At 42.4% G+C, this 17,796-nt stretch overlaps 1 protein-coding gene across 1 annotated transcript in view; it reads right to left on the bottom strand.

The window, feature by feature from the left end:
- The window catches only part of MOB1B (MOB kinase activator 1B), a 41,338-nt gene that overhangs the window by 7,678 nt on the left and 15,864 nt on the right, over nucleotides 1-17,796 (bottom strand). The window contains exons 2-3 of the mRNA XM_019474445.1: nucleotides 8,510-8,676; nucleotides 5,375-5,468 (exon numbers count right to left, since the gene is read on the bottom strand). Coding sequence (XP_019329990.1) covers nucleotides 5,375-5,468; nucleotides 8,510-8,676 — 261 coding nt within the window. The remainder of the gene's footprint in view (nucleotides 1-5,374; nucleotides 5,469-8,509; nucleotides 8,677-17,796) is intronic.

Genomic DNA, 17,796 nt, shown 5'->3' with positions numbered 1-17,796 from the left:
TATGTCTTGCTGAGTACAAATGCACGTATCGTAATATTCCTTGCCAACCCATAACATCTGAGCAGTTTCTCCTCATCACCACAGAGCCGTGCATAGCCCTCTCTTTTACATCTGAACACAGGATCATCTCCCACGTCGGTTTTAAATCAGCCAGCCTTGCTCAGCCAAGCAGCATTGCTGCAGAACGGCTAGCCGTGGGGCAAGCCTGCTGCCAAGCCAGAAGCGAAAAGGACTGCTGAGCTCTGCAGCTCTGAAATCCTCCCAGAGAAACCAACGAACAAGGATTCAGACCAGCTGCAACACTCCTCATTTAAAAACATAAAATTAAAACAAACTAACAAAACAAAACATACAAGGATAGTGCTGTCAGCTCAGTCATGCTTTTACAAGAAACATACCCACTTCATCGACAAGTTTTATCTCAGTTCTTATTAAAAGAATTAGAAGAGGTGTTATTAATGGTCAATACCACTTCTTTTCGTGGAGGATAGCGAGCTCACTTTGATTGTTATTTCTTAGTACAGTTGTAGCACACCACAAAGTTTGGGCTGCCCCCACCACTATTCAAACTTTCCCTTGCTATCTCTGATTAGTATTGTGCGGACACTGGAGAAGGTCTTCTATTTTAAAGATCACCACAAAGTTTGGGCTGCAACCACCACCGTTCAAACTTTCCCTTGCTATCTCTGGTAAGTATTGTGTGGACACTGGAGAAGGTCTTCTATTTTAAGGATCGTACATGTCATTTTATGCAAAGCTTAACTGTATCTGATAAATCTGGCTTCTAATTTTGTTTAACAAATTCAGTTTTGTCAGAACAGTAACTGGGAGAACATTTTCACAATAAACAAATTTTACGAGTAATTACAAGCGTGCTGCTCCCAATGGTATAAAAAAAAACCATTTTTATAACGGCAACAAATCAGAGGGCCTGAAAGCATTTTAAAATTGTATCTCAAAACACATGCAAAAATTCCATACACACTGAATGGACCACGTGTCCGGATTTCTGAAAAATCAATGTTCCTCAGCACCCCGTATTACCCTAATACTGAGATTTCAGTGGCATTAACATAGGACAAGTATCAGCACTTAGCTGAGGTGCCAGGTTCAGCCTGGAGACAGAGTAAGACAGTAAACTAAATTACGTGCTAAAAATCTCACCCAAATAACCTATATCCACCGTAAGAAGCCTCCCTCCCTCCCCACCCCCCAAAACTATAGGTTAATTCTGCATTTTTTGGAGGAAGGAATGCCATCAAATGACCCTTTAAGTAACACGGCTCTTAAGAAACAGCAGATATGTCCTGACAAAAAAAAAGTCATAGAGAGAATCTGAAAGTATTCCGGCAAACACCCCATTCTCCACGCAGTACGCGTAATGTTCACGGTTGTTCCTAGGCTATCAAAAGGCTTGGGGTTCACAAGGGAGGGGAAAATGAACTCTTCCTACAAGATTAATTACATCACTGAAAAGAAATCAAGAATCCCAGCCCAACTTCTTAAACAAAAAAGAAAGCCTAACACACACAAAAAATTCCCACGTATTAGACACATTTGAACTGCTACTACTAATAAACTGCTACTACTAATAACGGGTAAAATCACATTTCTAGCTCAAGCTTGTGAGCAAACACCTACAGCTCTGGTGATAGAAACAGATTAACCTTATCGTCATAGGCAGTTCCTCTACATAAAATACATTTTTAGAAACCTCTACAGTTTAGCAGAGGTTTTTAAGGGCAAAACGATACGTGAAGGATAGAGCAATAAGTATACAGTTCACTTCAGCAAGTGCAGGGGAAAAGCTAAGAATCCCTAACGACTCTGGTAGAATTCTCTCATACTGAAAAACACAAGTTATTTGCCATCTATAAACAGAAAACCCAACTATGCTTCTCACACTAGAAAATATCCCTAAGTACAAACAATCATAGGACCAGCTCCTCTACTGCGCCATTACATGTATGTGGCCTAAAAAAAAAAAAAAAAACCAAAAACAAACCAAAAACACTACAAAAACAAAGCCCAAACAAACAAACAAAAAAACCCAGCTGGACTAAAATTAAAGCTATTACCTTGTCCAACAGCGATAAAATGCCGTGGCTCAGTAATGCCTTTTAGAAGATTCTCGGACATTTATTTGGACCTATCATCTCTACATCTCAGCAAAACTGTACTACATCAAGACTGTTGAAAAATACTTACTCTGTTTTGTCCCTCAGTGATCAAGTGATACAGCTGCAGAGTGGAGCGTCAGAAAAAGGCAAAAGGATTGATATTGCTAAGAGACACAGGGTATTTTAAGGACCTGATTACACGTTTTATTCCTTTTTTTGCTGCAGAAACACGGGGCAGAAGGCAGCATGTAAGCATTCAATTACACCGTATCACAGCCATGTAGGATTTACGGGAGCCGTCCGCTTCGGAGTGCCCAGCTATTCTGATTTGAACCTATGAAGACAGAAGCACCGTGGACCAACAAACCTCAGGAAAATCAGAAGGATATCACCGCCATTAAGAGTGAGCTTAGTGCACTGACACACATGTGCCTAAACATGGATTTTAGAGCCCCAGTTCAGACATCCAGCTTTGAAGAATGCAGCAGCCATCCCTCACATGTGCCTAAACATGGATTTTAGAGCCCCAGTTCAGCTTTGAAGAATGCAGCAACCATCTCCCTCCTTTGTGTTCTTATTGAAGACTTAAAACCAGGGAGGAAAATAAAGAAAATTCCCCTCACCCAATGCTGGTTAATAAACATATTACTTCTATGCAGGTTCTTAACTAATTATCATGCCTGTTGCACTGATGGTGATATAAAAATAGCAAGAAGTGACAACCAACTAGGGTTTGCTTGGGTAAGAAACGGTTGGTCTTTGCTGAAGTGAAAGGAATGGAACGCTACCTTGAGTAATCGTATGTTTTGGAACAAATTAAACCAGTACTTTTTTCAAATTGTTAGACCATGAGCTGTACAGCAGGAGAGGGAGATCTGTTCTTGATCTTTACGTCAATCCTTAACTTACACAACGCACTAACACTCTGATAAAAGCTAAGTCAGCAATCCTTCCAACAAAGACAAGTCCAGAAGAAATGAAAGTGATCCCACAGCACACAAAGTTTAGCTGCCTCAGCTAAGCCCTTCTGTTAACATCACTATCAAAAAGAACCAGCAGGCCGGAGAAGTAGCCGTACAGCCCCAAGCATTTGCTTAAAGGTAGCCCTTTAGAGAAGATAACCCTCCGTGTATCAAAAATAAAACACAAAAAACCAGACATGAACCTAGGTGGCCAGTCTTTGCCAAGGGTCTTGTTTTATTTTTTCTTTTAAAAGGGTTTTAAAGGGTTACAAAACACCAGTACCAGGCAGTGGACACAGGAAACATCACATTAGTGCTCTGGTTACCCTCTCACTTAAGAGGTCTGATTTAATTTTTCCACAGACTGCTACAAGTTTGTCAGCTGCGCTATAAAAATTGTGACTGAGCCACGATGAGTTCTAAACAACTACCTACGTATGCACCAGCACCTTACAACCCTTCTTTAATATATCGACCATAAACACTTCTCCAGTGGGCATGCAAAAATCAGACTTTTGAGCCGTAGAGTGCTTGCTGCTTTTGGTTCTCTCCAGCTATTCATGCTACGGCTGCCTAACCTGTTTCAAATGACCTTATGTAAGTTGTTGCAGCTAACTCATACTCTTCTGTCTGAAATAGATGAGGATGCAATACCGGTGGTAGCTCAGCTGTGGATGTGAGCAGACAGCAACCTTCAGCCTAGAAGCACCAACGAGCACCTAAGACTCAATGCCTCTTCAACTAATAGAGCTTGAGCCAAAAGAGAACAGGAAACAGAGAACAGGAAACAGAAAAAAAAACCCAAACCATAAATGTCAGTGCTTTCACACTGACAGGTTTTCCAGCAGTACTTCCCTGAAAAGAACTTTGCAGGCCACCTTTTAAGTAAAAGAAGGCCACACCCACTCGAACTAAAAAACACTGTATATGCTGCGCTGCTGATCACCACCAGCCTCACAAATCACCCCCTCCCCTGCCTGCCTGCCCTCGGCCCCTCACGTGCACACACGCTGCTGATCCTTTCACAAAACCAATCCCCGAGCACAGGTGGGGACTGCAGGGTTTGGGGAACGCTCTACAAATCCTAGGAACAAGATCATCTAATTAAAACCTTGGCAGAATGCATCTTCTGCTTCTCAGCAGACAAACAATAAAGCAAAAATATTTTCATGCTCTTATTTAATAAATAAGAGTCTGTTCTGCATGCCAAAGCACAAAGCAGACAACGGGCTATGTTATTGCACAAGCTTATCCCAAAGTTCTTTTGCATACTGGTAAACTTCTATTCCTTTTCTATTTTCACCCCTCCCCGCTTTGCGGCAGCAGGTCTGCCTGGCCACACTGGTTCTGGCATTCAGCAGCGTCCATTTTTAGTTTAAGAACCTAGTGCCAAATCTTCTCTTGGTCCGTCTGGCTGCTTTCGCCTCGCAGAGCTCCTGCCCTCTCTACCTAGCCCTCCCAGCAGCACCCTTTTTCATGTCCTCAGCTCTCCACCACACAGGCTGGCAACTACTGGCTTCTGAAAACAGCAACAATTGTCATTATAAAGGAGGAGGAAGCGGAGGAGAGGATTGTTAGAAATTGATTTATTTAAGATTTTACAGTAATTTAAAAGGAAGCAGTGCCCTCCCTGACAGGTATTTTCCTCTTTGGAAGACACTAAGCAGCTGGAAAGCAAGAAAACACACAAATGTGGGATGTCTGTACAAAAGCATAACCAAGAATCAAAGAAGTGAAACTTAACTGAGAGACAGGGTAGGGGATTCTTATACCGACTACTAAAAACTGGAGCCAAGCTTATTTCTACAATACCTACTCAAACACCTAAAAGAAAGATTTTGGTAAGCCCTAATTGAACGCTTGCATACAAAAACTTCAAATCTTAGTTTAAAGAAGCCCTCATTAACATTTCAGGAAAAAAAAAAAGGAAAAAATAGTTTTGATAAACAGTTTAACTTCCCCAGCTAAAGAGCCCTCATTAACATTTCAGGAAAAAAAAAAGGAAAAAAGTTTTGATCATCAGTTTAACTTCCCCAGCTAAATCAGAAGGAAAAAAACCCAAAACCCCACAAACAGACAAACAAAACCACACCCCAAAAAACCACCTTTCCATTCCCCACTCCCTTAAAGGTTGAAATTTTTTTTCCCTCCACAGGTAACAAGAGAAGACATCCTTTCCACCCACAGAAGTTACCTTATCTTTGGCACCCAACTGAGCTAGTCTCAAGTTTTCAAATGCAAAACCATCTCAAAAATTGCACACTCTCAACAGTGTGTAAAAAATAATCTTACTTTGGGCCAGCAGACATCACAGCGCAGCTCTCCTCTGTGCAGAAGTCCGTAATGGTTCCATAAAGCATATTGATCTGGTTGAAGAAGTCGACAGCTGTAAAGCATTTAAACCATCAATTAACACTCTGCAGTGTAACGGCAACACAAGCTTCCTATAGCCTTAACTGTAAGGCGCACACGGCTGAAGAGGGTCCTGGAATATTTTTTGTGAAAAAACTTTATTGTTATTGCTTTTTAAGATGTATTATGTGTCACCTAATGAGTAACAGCTCTCTCTAGTTGGCAAGTTTACACCAAAGAAAACAACCAATCTGCAGGACACTGTAGAATTAACACCAACAATACACTCCTCTTAATCCGGTGCCATGCCAAAGAGAAGCCAGCATATCACTTGGTGTTCCTTGCTTAACTCTATTACAGAGATACACAGTTTTGCCGTAATGAAACGGAGATTGACATCCTAAATGTAAGCACTAGCAGATACCACATACTGTGAAAGTAACTGATGGCTGAAGGAAAGGGAGGGTTAAATACTGCAGCTCCCCTCACTGATTTTACCAGAGAATAAACATCAAAGACTACACGAACATCGTGGCAGCAAGTTACAGCTACTGTTCAGCAGATGCAGGATACGAGCTACAACTGTGTCATGCAACTTCCCAGGTATCAAAAAAGGGAAGCAAATAAAAACTGGTATGGCACGCACCTAGCACAGCTCATGTCCAGCAACAAAATCTTCCCCCCGCACAGCAAAAGCAGAAAACAGCAACACAACATTGGGAAAGGTTGTTAAAAAAGTTACAGAGGACCAGGAGGACTCCTAAAGCTTGTTTGGGCAGGGGGAGGAGGCAGTTAACACCGAAGGCAGCAAGAAGCGGTTATAATAGCCCTTGTTTCTTAAGTGTACACAAGAACTGTTAATTAAGTTTCCATTCCCTGCTCCCAGTGCAAACCACAGTCCAATGTTTGCTTCGAGGCAAGCATGTTCAAAAAACCCCCACAGACTTCGACAAGATGAGCGACTATTGTGAATCCCACACTTGCAAGTCTCAAAAGGCCATGGGACGCACCACCCATCCACCAAAGCCAGCAGCGTGTGACAAACAAGAAAAACGCAAGAACCTCCTTTCCAACATGTGCAGAGCTGTACAGTGTCTCTGCATTTTCTCGTTTCCTCTTTTTACTCATTGTTCTTAAGTTTCGAGGGCTTAGATGATGTTTTTCCAAGTGCTTTTCTACTCAAAGAAGTGCACACCGTCTGGTGTTCTATTACAAAGATATGGGCAAGATCTACCTCTGAAAATATTTTTTGTTATTTTCAAATCGAGATTTCAAATGAAACTCAAACAAACTGGTCATACACTTCTCACCTTTTTTTATTTTCAAAACGTATTTGAAAAATCTACATGTACATCAACTCATTACCGCGAGACATCAGTGAGGCTAAGAGTCGAGGAGGAAGTAGAAGAGCAGAGCACATTTGTTCCTGTGCTCTCACTATTGTGAAGGGCAAAACCCATGACATGAAGTCACACGTTTTATTTCCTTATTAGATACCTCAATCAACAGAAGGGGCTCACAGCTACCATTAACTGGTACTAGGTGTGGTAGAGGGATGCTGTAAATGAAGGGAGCACGTAATCAGTTAATCACTTCTAGACAAAAAAATTAAAACATTAAAACCCCACTTCGCTGCAGGAGGCATGGGCGAGGACCATTTCATTACAGAATGCAGCTTGTTACCAAAAGGCAGCTCCCACTCTTTTGTCAAGTGCTTCGCTGCCTTTTGCCACCCAGCTAATTTAGCAGTTAAGTCATCTGGGAAGGGAAAAACACCACTGCCACACAGGAAAGAAGAGACATGGAGTGGAGGAACCCCCAAAAGGGAAGGATGCCAGCAATACATGAAGCATCTTTAGTAATGCTTACTCATAAAAACGGGCTGACTTTTTTTCTAGACAGTTTTGCAATACAGCGTGAATAAACTTGCATCAAGAACGGTGTCAGCAATTTCAACATTCCCTGGAAGCAGTGGCAAGTCATATACCAGAGCACCGTGTGGCTAATTAAGAACCAGAAGGTTGAAGTCAAGTGTGACAGTTTCACTTCCCAAACATGTCAAAGAGCAGGAAGAAATGGACAGAACCACATAAACAATTACAAGACATTTATCTTGAGCATAATTTATACTGCGCTGCAGCGATTGTGCCATGTGGACACAAACAATACTGTACTATCACGGAAGCACGCCAAGCCGAAAGACACCGAAGATGAGGAAACACCCAGACAGGGCACAGAGTTTGTGGCAGCCGAAACTCTGCACGGGCTACGGAGCATGATAGGACTTGGGTTAATCCATTCTTTAAGAGCAGAAGGGAGGCAGCAAATTCATACAGCAGGGAGAGGAAGGAGGAGGAAACATGGTCAAGCAATCAGAAAACAGTGATTTGTGCATCATTGTTTGGCCTGACCTAGCATGAAAGGAGAGAGTTAGGACTAACAGCTTTAGAGGAAGTTAAAATAATGACATCAGAGACTTACCAGAGCAAAGGCTCACAACTTGGTAGAAACAAAAGGAAGGAACTAACTTTAGGAAAATTGCAAAGATCGATCTCTGGGTTTGTTACAGGCAAAAGGAAAGCCAGGCCATATACGTGACCGTAGCCTTTAGCATCTTTTAGACCTGGCCCTCACACTTAACTAAATTAAGGTTTTATGCTTAGCCTGTAGAGGCTTGACTACACCACTGGGTAACAACCCTAGCTGAAAAAGAGCTAGGTTAAACATATTAAGATGGCACTGACAGGCTACTTTCTTAAAACAACAGTGACATTTCTACTTCAGCACTTGTTTGTGATCAAGTGCTCAGACTTTAACCACTAAGAATAAGAATTATTTTGTTAACAGGAACATATTTTTGGCATAAGGAGATTAAGGAGTTTTTGTCTCGGTGAGACGCTCTGCATCTGTCAGCTCTAAACGATACTACATTCACCTCTCCCAACCGCAGCAGAGTGGTGCCTGCAGGACCAAAGAGCCTACCCCTCTAAAAAGGAGGGGGTAGGCACAGTTGTCCTCCCACAAGTGTCAGACCACATTCAACACCCCCCTTACGAAAAAGGTTAGCCGACTTACTGTTAACTGCAACCCACTCATTTAAGTCTTCGCCCTCTGGAAGCATAACAGCCATCCGGAGATTACCGCTTCCAAGTGTGGCTTCGGCATGTTTTAGCAGCTCATACTGGTGAGACCCCTCTGGAATATTCTTCTTTGGTTTGAAGGTTTTGGAAGAGCGACTACCACTGCGAAAGGGAGAGGAAATATTTAGAGAACTTGTGGGAAGAGAAGGGAAAAAGAAAGGAGCGGACAAGTCACACGTAAGCACAAGATTAACATTAAATACTTGCCCCACTCCCACATTTTCATGTTGAAAAAGGTTATTTAACAAAAACTGGGATGCAAAAGTAACAGGTGCTTTGACTTGTTTTAAACAATTAAATGATTCTCCACTACCCTGCCTTCTCATCTGCTCACCCTACTTTTAAGCCAGCCGGACAACTGGGAATGCTCAGACTCCCTTCCCCCTCTCAGCAAACTGGATCACGGGCAAGACGAGACCAAAAACATGTCCTTCGCCAGAACTTGGACAGCCACATATCAAGGACAGCAGCCCAGCCACACAGAAACCTTCTTTACTCTGAACAATCATGAAGCTTGTCATGGTAATTAAAGATACTATTTATTTAAACAGAAAAACCCATGTTCTTTTTCTAACACCCACCTTCACGAGACATGAAATGCCATCACACCTGCGTAAGTGTAACAAGAAGGTAGGGACAGCCTGTTCAGACCCCTGTCTTTTCACATCAGGTATGATGTGTTAAGTAGTTACTATTAATTCCTCAAAAACAAGCTGCTGTGATTTAGGAAAGCGTACTTGCTGCAGGCCTAGCTAATTCAGAATATCATCTTAGCTACCAACATAAAATAACTTTTCCAGTATCTGGCATTGTTTAGCAACTTAGTTTTTACAATACAGTTGCTCAGAAATACACCAACACTCTAGCTGAAGACTGATACTATTCCACATTTTCCACAAATTTTCTATGTCATTTTCCCCCCGGTTTCACAGCATACAGACCTTTCAGTCCACTAGTTAGGCAAGAAATAAGGATGACAACTTTTACAACTTCCATGGAGATAATTTTCTTACCTATAATTTTGTTTGAAAAACACGGACTGACTTAGAAAAAAGTTTAGACATTTGAATTTTAAAAGATGGCAGTCAGCCTGGATGGCACATTAACCCCTAACATGTCAGAAACATGACAGGTAAATTAAATATTTGCAGGAAAGTGTCAAATGGACCAATATTTGTGCATGTTTTAGTGTATGAGCTGAGAAAAGATTTCTGTCAGAAAAGAAAACTGAGCTCTGAATTCCAATGAAAGAAAGTGGAAAGGTGTGAAACCCAGACAACAGAATTTTCATTACAAATATTATCCAGTTCTCATTTCTTTATATAAAAGACTGCCAATTTTTCACCATCGCCCTACAGGACCGAACAGAATTTTTTTGTTAGTGGGGTGTAAGGGTTCTCCCCAGCTCACTCAATATTTAAACTGCATGTTTGAACACGCAAGGGTTGTAGCTTATCTTTGGGGCAATGCTAGCATAGCTACACTGTCACACAAAAGCACTCTAAGAAACTTAATTCTGTGCCTCATTTTCCCCACCACACCACACTACAGCCATCAACAGAAAATTAATGAAGATGACTCATATCTACAATCCTGAACGCCAACAGCTCTAGCAGAGACACAATGTGCACCTAAGAACACAACAAAAGTTGTTCTTTCCAAAACACATCATGACAGGTGATCAAGAACACGTCGTTTGCCAAGCACATGACAAAACTGCCTAACAATTACATTCAGTCTCAGTTTAGACCCAAACAAGAGCAATGGATGAAGAAAACATACTGAAACTGGAGATAAACCATGAGTTCCCCAAATTCTTTTGAGCAGGTAACAACATCTTTGCAGGCGCATCTTTGCGTATTGAACAGATCCCACAGGTCCGGCTGGTTAGACATTTACATGGTCCCGGTCCTACTCTGACTCTCCCTTGCTACAAGGGAGCAGCAGCACCCTCCCCCTCCCGTAGGTCTCCGGAGTAATCCTGTTTTCTAACCCTCGTAAAGAAGCACTCAGCTGGACTAAACAGGGATAGTGGGATGATACACTTCAACAGGCCACGGACATTCACACAGACACCAGAACAATACTAAGGCAGTCAGCTACTAAACGCAACTAAGAGCCAGAAGTAGTAAGAAGAAACATATGGCTTCCATATATTCTGTTACAGGACACTTCTAACATGCACCCAGTCATTTGCATTTCACCCTAAGCAAGGATACCAGATTGAAATCTTAAATAAAATAATTGCCTCCCAGTGGGAGTGAGCAGCTTTTGCGGCTCAGGGAGTTCCCTTCACCTCCCACCCCTCCAGCCACCTGCATTTGTTGCCAGGCCAAGTTCAAACCAACTCTGAAGAAAAAGCAACTAAAAAACAAAACAAAACAACAAACGAAAAAAAACCACAAACAAAACCCCAAATCTTTTCACTGACTACTTAAAGACTCAAGTTTTTCTCTTCAGTAACATATCCACTTTATAGCCACTATGCCAACACAGGCGGTAAAATTACAACTTAAAACACCTGGCAATTGCTTTGGTGTATGGCTGCACGGACAGGGCTGACGTAAGGTAATATTCACAACTGAAGAGCAAGAGAGACTGGTATCCTTATCCTTCTACGCGTGTCAGTGGAAGCAGAGGAAAAACAACACATTCTAAACACAAGCACAGCACTTCCCAACTTGCTCACAAGATTTTGTTCGCACTCCATCATAACTAGACGATGAGGGAAACCAACTCCTAATACCTTCACGAAAAACAAACCAAAGGTTTCACAGACTTGCCACCACTCCAAAGCTCAGGTCATTCATTCATCATAAATGAGAAAGGAAAATAAGCGATTCCTCCCCACCCACCCCCCCGCTGCGTACACAGAATCCCCAATTCCTAAAACTTAAGTCCTCCTTTCACCCTGTTTCAAAACCTAACATACATCAGCTTCTCTTTCGCAATACTGTCATTTTCATACAGTGACAAAGACTGAAAAGCTTAACTGCTGTAACTGGTCTGGTGCAGTCGTCCGAGGCAAGATCTACAACCTCATTATAGAGACTACTACTGGGTGCGTGGAGCTCCCCGAGCGTGATGAGGAAAGCTCTGTCCAGACAGAGGGAGCACTTACCAAGAGGATTCAGATCACGAAGGGCAGCGCCCCACTTACAGCTTCAGCAGAAGATCTTTGTTCGGGAGGAGAAGATGGCATAGAAACATACAAAGCAGTAACTGGAAAAAGGTTATGAAATAACTAAACCAAGAAACTGTTTGGATTTTAGCAAAAAGGGTAAGCCAACAGAAGGGGTGAGGGTTGGAGAACAAGGCACAAGGAAAGCATGGTGAAGGAATTCCCTAAATAGAATAGTTTATTCTGAGAAAACTCTGGGTAGGAATTCACACCGTATCCACCCCAGATCGGGAGTTTGCCAGATAACAAACTAAGTCGTTGCAGATCTGCTGAATACCCAGCAGAGATCTTCTACGGTCAAGAAAGCAGAGAATGCACAACACACTGGAAAATCATTAGGTATCACTTCATCCCTGCTACCCCCTTCCCAGAAACAAGGGGTTTCTTCCGATAAGCTGGCAAAAGCCGTAACAACAGAATACACAATGATTTTGTCTCATCAACTATTCTAAATAAGCCGTTCCATATTTGCCTCCGCTACCTTTCTGATCACTACTTCTCAAATTCAGCACAGCCATCCTAGACAGCAGGAAATGGTCTCACACGAAAGGCAGGCAGGCATCCAAAAGGAAAAGTAATTAGGATAAATGCAGGCTGCTAGTCGTCGCGTGCTATGGAAATATCTGCGATTTTGGCAATAAATTATCAGAATTCCATGCATTTATGCAGTTCACCATACGTGAAGCCAGTTACCCGCATGCACGGTCACATACACTCCTTGATAGAAAGAAAAGTTCAGTGACTCAACAACCTAATACAGCTTCTCTAAGCCAAAACCCTTATAGGACACATTTGCTCTTGTGAAGTCTAGCGGTAAATGTTGCTGCAAACGTTATTTCAACTACCTTATTAGTTTAGAAGCTCTCCTATTATTTAACCAAAAAACATCCTCATTTATTTATGCCTTAGCACCATCAGTTAACTACCCCTTCAAATGGTTACCTTACTAAGTAATCCTGCTTCCTCCCTAAACCCTGACCACAGCAGCGCTTTATTCCTGCTATCCTATGATTCCCAACACAGAGCTGAAGGCATCTTAAAAAAAAAAATAATAATAATTTTTTTTCCTATTATGTCAGTCTGTTACACATGACAGATTTAGAAAGTCTTCTTGTTCCAGATCTATTACCTCAACTCCGTTATTTCAACTACCTTATTAGTTTAGAAGCTCTCCTATTATTTAACCAAAAAACATCCTCATTTATTTATGCCTTAGCACCATCAGTTAACTACCCCTTCAAATGGTTACCTTACTAAGTAATCCTGCTTCCTCCCTAAACCCTGACCACAGCAGCGCTTTATTCCTGCTATCCTATGATTCCCAACACAGAGCTGAAGGCATCTTAAAAAAAAAAAAATAATAATAATTTTTTTTCCTATTATGTCAGTCTGTTACACATGACAGATTTAGAAAGTCTTCTTGTTCCAGATCTATTACCTCAACTCCTTGAGCATTCAGTGAAAAAAGTAACTTTAAAGAGTTCTGTCTGGTGGCCAACAATACACACAATAATAGATGTCTTGATCAAGTATGACATTTTATTTTCACCTACATGCCATAATAGAATTAGCTATATCTGTGAGCAGTTTCTCCCGGGATTTTAAAAAGCTCCGAGCTAATAGGCAGCACCTGCCTTACCCTGTTACGAGTCTCTGAACTCTCCTTCAGTTTCAAAACATCACATTAATGCAGAAGTGAAAGGGGACAGAGAAACCCTCAGAAATGCCACACTGAAGATCCCATTTTCCTTGGACACAAAAAGGTCACAAAATAGGGAACACGTTGCATCATCCCCACTATTAGTCACGACCAATTTCTAGTCCTCCAAGAAGAACTGACTTCTCAAAAAATTCTTGCAATTCCAAGGACGTTTTGCTCCCTTCACTCCCACATCCAACATTGCTAGCAAATTATGCCCTTCTATTTTTATAGGTAAGTACTGCTACAGCAGTGCCAGATGCAGTTCGACCTAGCACTAAATCAGGAGCCGTGTTTAAAGCGATTGACTCACTGAGCCGGGATGAGTCTGGAAGCCTGGCTAGGAAGCCACACCTCGGAGCCACAAAAAGCGCTTCCCACTGTCAGAAGCCCACACACCGCTTGGCCTCACAAAGACGTCACAACTTGCTTGTAAGCAAGAACACAAATTTTCCTCCAAAGCTGTAATTTTATCTAGTCATCTGCTGACAGGGAGGGTTTTTAATGATGCGGATTCTGCAGGCTGTTCTGTCTTAGGTTAGTAAGATGATGTCTCCAGAAGAAAGGAAAATTTTCAGGCATCCTGCTTACGCCACACCTACCAAGCTGCCTCAACAGCCCACTTCAGCTTCAAACGCAGCACTGGCAGATCTTTTACAATCAAAGCAGCTAAATACTCAGCCTAAATTCTTGATACGCTTCTTGTTAACTGCAGGAAAGAAGCCACTTAAACCTTCATGCTCCTAAGAGAAGCACTTTGGCTGGCCTGGCTTAGACCTCCTCACACCCAACTATTTGTGCACTGGAGTCTTTCAATGGAGCTTTTTATCTATTTCTGTCAACTCTGCTGCATATCCAGGGAAACTTGAATTAAAACAGAAACGTTTAGGCTCCTTATGCATAACACTTAAAACTTCACAGCTTGTTCTTACCACAGAACTAACCTCAAGCTCTTACCAACTGTTGTGTCTAACACAGCTCAAACTGACAAGCAAAAAACCTTGCCCTTGAATCTAGCGTGCTTCACAAGCAAACACAGGGATGCAGATCGAAGCCCAAATCCTGCCTCTACCCAGGCTGCCAACCTATCCATTCTGCAGCAGCACCACAACCTAAACCACTGAAATATTGACAGTGCTCCAAAGTCTTCCTCAAATTCCTCTTGAGTGAACAAAACCAGACCAAGTTATCCCATAATTCACTAACAATTCATTACAGCATGTTAAACTAATGCAGTACTTATAAAGGATGCGACTGCTATGCCATTGGCAAAACCGATGAAGAAGAAGAGGAGACGCCACCCTGGAGATGGTGTGAGAATCTGAAAACCTTTTTTTTTTTTTTGCCTTGCACACCTACTTGCACATCACCTACCAAACCGACAGGTTTTACAAGAAATTAAGATTTTATTTTTAAACACCACAGGCATTCAACTTCCATGGAAAACATAAAGAGCACTGCTCCTCCAATCTGTTTCAGGCTACCTGTAGGCTCACGAACACAGTACTGCAATTACTGTAAATCATTTGATACAAGGCTCATCAGTGGACTGTTTTATCAAACACTGGAAAGGACAGAAACTTGCCCTGGGGAAAAATAAACAGAAAATGCTGCAGTGGCACCGTTTGCAGGATACACCTGCCACCTATATTCTTCTAACTGGTATATAATGCTGAGGCCGTGGGATATCATCTTTCTTTCTGTGGGGGAACGTGCGAGTAACCAACTTCTGCAAGTATAGCTATACCACTCAGCGTCTCCCAAAAGCGTTCACGACCATGGTCCAACTGAAATAAAACCTTCAAAATATTTTTAAGTGCTCAAGAGATTCTGAAAAAGTCAAACTCAAGACAGTACACAGAACATTTACCTGGGGCATGGAAACTTTTCATATTTCAACGCCTGCTTTTTCATCTTCAAAGGCCTTTGCAAGCTTTAATTAATCCTGACAGTATCTTTGAAGTAGGCATGATCAGCATCTTGTTAGACACAGGGAAACTGAGGCAGCAACTCATTGCCAAAGGCCAGCAAGTAAATTTATCAGACAAGTCCCCAGGCTTTAGTTCTGTACCTCCTTGTCTCCTTTCTCTTCAGGTCCTGCTGCACCTCTTTTTAAACCCCGATACACAGAAACACTGTAAGGCAAGAACCAAATTCCAGAAAAGCAAACATTTCAAGCCTTCAAACAATAATATGGGGCTTCAAATGATAACATCCTGCTAAGAATAGACACATCAGAGTATGATCTTAGTTTCCAACGGCCAACACGTCAACACAGAAACTAAAATAAAAGTTCAAGCTACTTTTTGGAAATCAAATCAGTAGTTGCTGCATTTAAACGCCATTTTCCCTGTGACAATCACAGCATCAGAAGGACAGCAGGTAAAATTAAGTTGTACGTGTTCAAAATCTGCACTGACGAGATTTAACTTGAGCATTTCTATTTATAAAACTGAGCAGTCACAACATTTCTGTTCTAAAGAGAGACAGCGTGCGAGCCAGGCATTACTTTCTTCAGCTCTTACAATACCAAAAAGACAATTATTTTCCAGTCAAATTCCCACTCACTAAAATAAGCCTGTCTCAGTCAGTTCACTTTAATTCGGAGGTAACAAATCCAATGTTACGAATTCAGGAAGCAAGCATTCCACAACCTTGTGCTCCTTTGACATACCACCACGCAGCAGGTCTAAAGACAAATAAAGTAACCACCAACTTAGGACAGTGAAAGACGGCCAAGGAAGCTTCAGTCCCATGCTCGGAGGTTACAGGTGCCATGGGCAGAGAAACGAGCACTTCTGCCAGGCTCTGGGGCAGGATGAGAAGCCCCAGAGCCCAGCTATTCAAGAGCTATAGACAATTTCACAAATGCTGTTCTACTCCCCAGTATGACTTCCCATGAAGATGACCATGAGACCCCTTGAACACAGCGGGCTAATGGTTTGAAAGGGGACATGCTATCAGTCCAGCCAACTCGAATTCAGAAAACTGAAGTGCTCCAGGACAGTACAGTACTGGGTTTCAACTCAGCATTAAGAGGTATCTGAAGGCTGTTCGACACAGTCTGAGAGTTAAAAGCATACGGGTAAGCAGAGACTCTAAGTGCATGACCTGGTAGCTCTCACCCTGAAAGATGTCCGTCCCCCTGTGTAAATTCTTCAGATACAGTCACTGTATTATTCTGAACACTAATATAAGCAACACACTTCTAAAGAGCGCTCCCATCTAACAAAAATAACTTTCACAAACATTAAGCTGTAAAAAGTATAATTCTCTTCACGTGGAGGAAAACACAGACTCTGCCAAGATCACTAAGCAAATCAAAGCAGCCCGTCTGGGAAAGAGTTAAGAGCTGCCAACTCCTTACACAACATAGCTGCTCTCCCAAAAGGTAAGGCAGTGGTTAGAAAGCAATTCCAGGCCCAGGGGTTTTTGTTTTGCTTTGTTTCTTTGGGTTTTTTTAAGGAAGAATCAGTTGCACTGACTTGAAAAATTTCCATGGACACATGGTCATTCCCGTAGAAACAGAATACATGTTGTTTATTGTTTATATGCTCTATTGTAGGAAACAGTAACTGAAAATACTTAGATCAATGGCACACAGCTGGAGTTTCCCCATGTAGCTAGTAGGAGACATAAGAATAATCTAAATTGTCTACTACACCTAGAGTAAGTCACTGAAATTAGAAATATCAAAGTTAAAAATGGCGAAAGTAAGGGTGCCTAAGAAATTATTCTTCCCAAAGCTAACACTGCACTTGGTAACCAAGAGGCCTCCACTTGGTAAGGAATGTCTTTGTGTGATTAACTCACCTATCGCCTGCCCAAGCCGCAGCCAGTTGCCAAGGCTACAGAAGACGGGTGCCACGCTTTATAACCAGAGCAGTCGGAGCCAAGTTACTTCTTTCCAGATTTCAGCATGCTCCTTCTGCAGCACTGTCATTAGGAAAGCTGTGTGGAGCGTCTTCAGGAATAAGTACTCAATTCTGCCAAAGCAACAATCAGGCTTCCAGACATTTCTGTGCAAACCCATCCCTGTCATATACCCACAGCGGCTCCTGTTCGTTCCAAAACAGGATTGCTTCCTACGCTAAGCTGTCCTTTCAGTCGCCTGACCCCCTGTTGCAAGGAAAGGAGCTTTCTTCCCACCTCCCGGTGACAGGCTCTCCCTACCCGCAGGCCCGGCCGCACCTTCCCCTTGGCCAGGCGCCCGGCAGTGGGTCGGGGAGAGCGGCTGCAGCTCCTGCCCGGGCCCAGGGCCTCTCCGGGGGAGGCGGGCAGGCCCTGCTCCGCTCAGGTCACCTCCTCGCAGGCGCTCCCGCCGAGCACGGCGAAGCTGCCC

Source organism: Aptenodytes forsteri, unplaced genomic scaffold (genome assembly GCF_000699145.1).
Source record: "Aptenodytes forsteri isolate BGI_AS27 unplaced genomic scaffold, ASM69914v1 Scaffold221, whole genome shotgun sequence".
NCBI classification, from domain to species: Eukaryota; Metazoa; Chordata; class Aves; order Sphenisciformes; family Spheniscidae; genus Aptenodytes; species Aptenodytes forsteri.
This window is presented reverse-complemented; position numbering and strand designations above follow the sequence as displayed.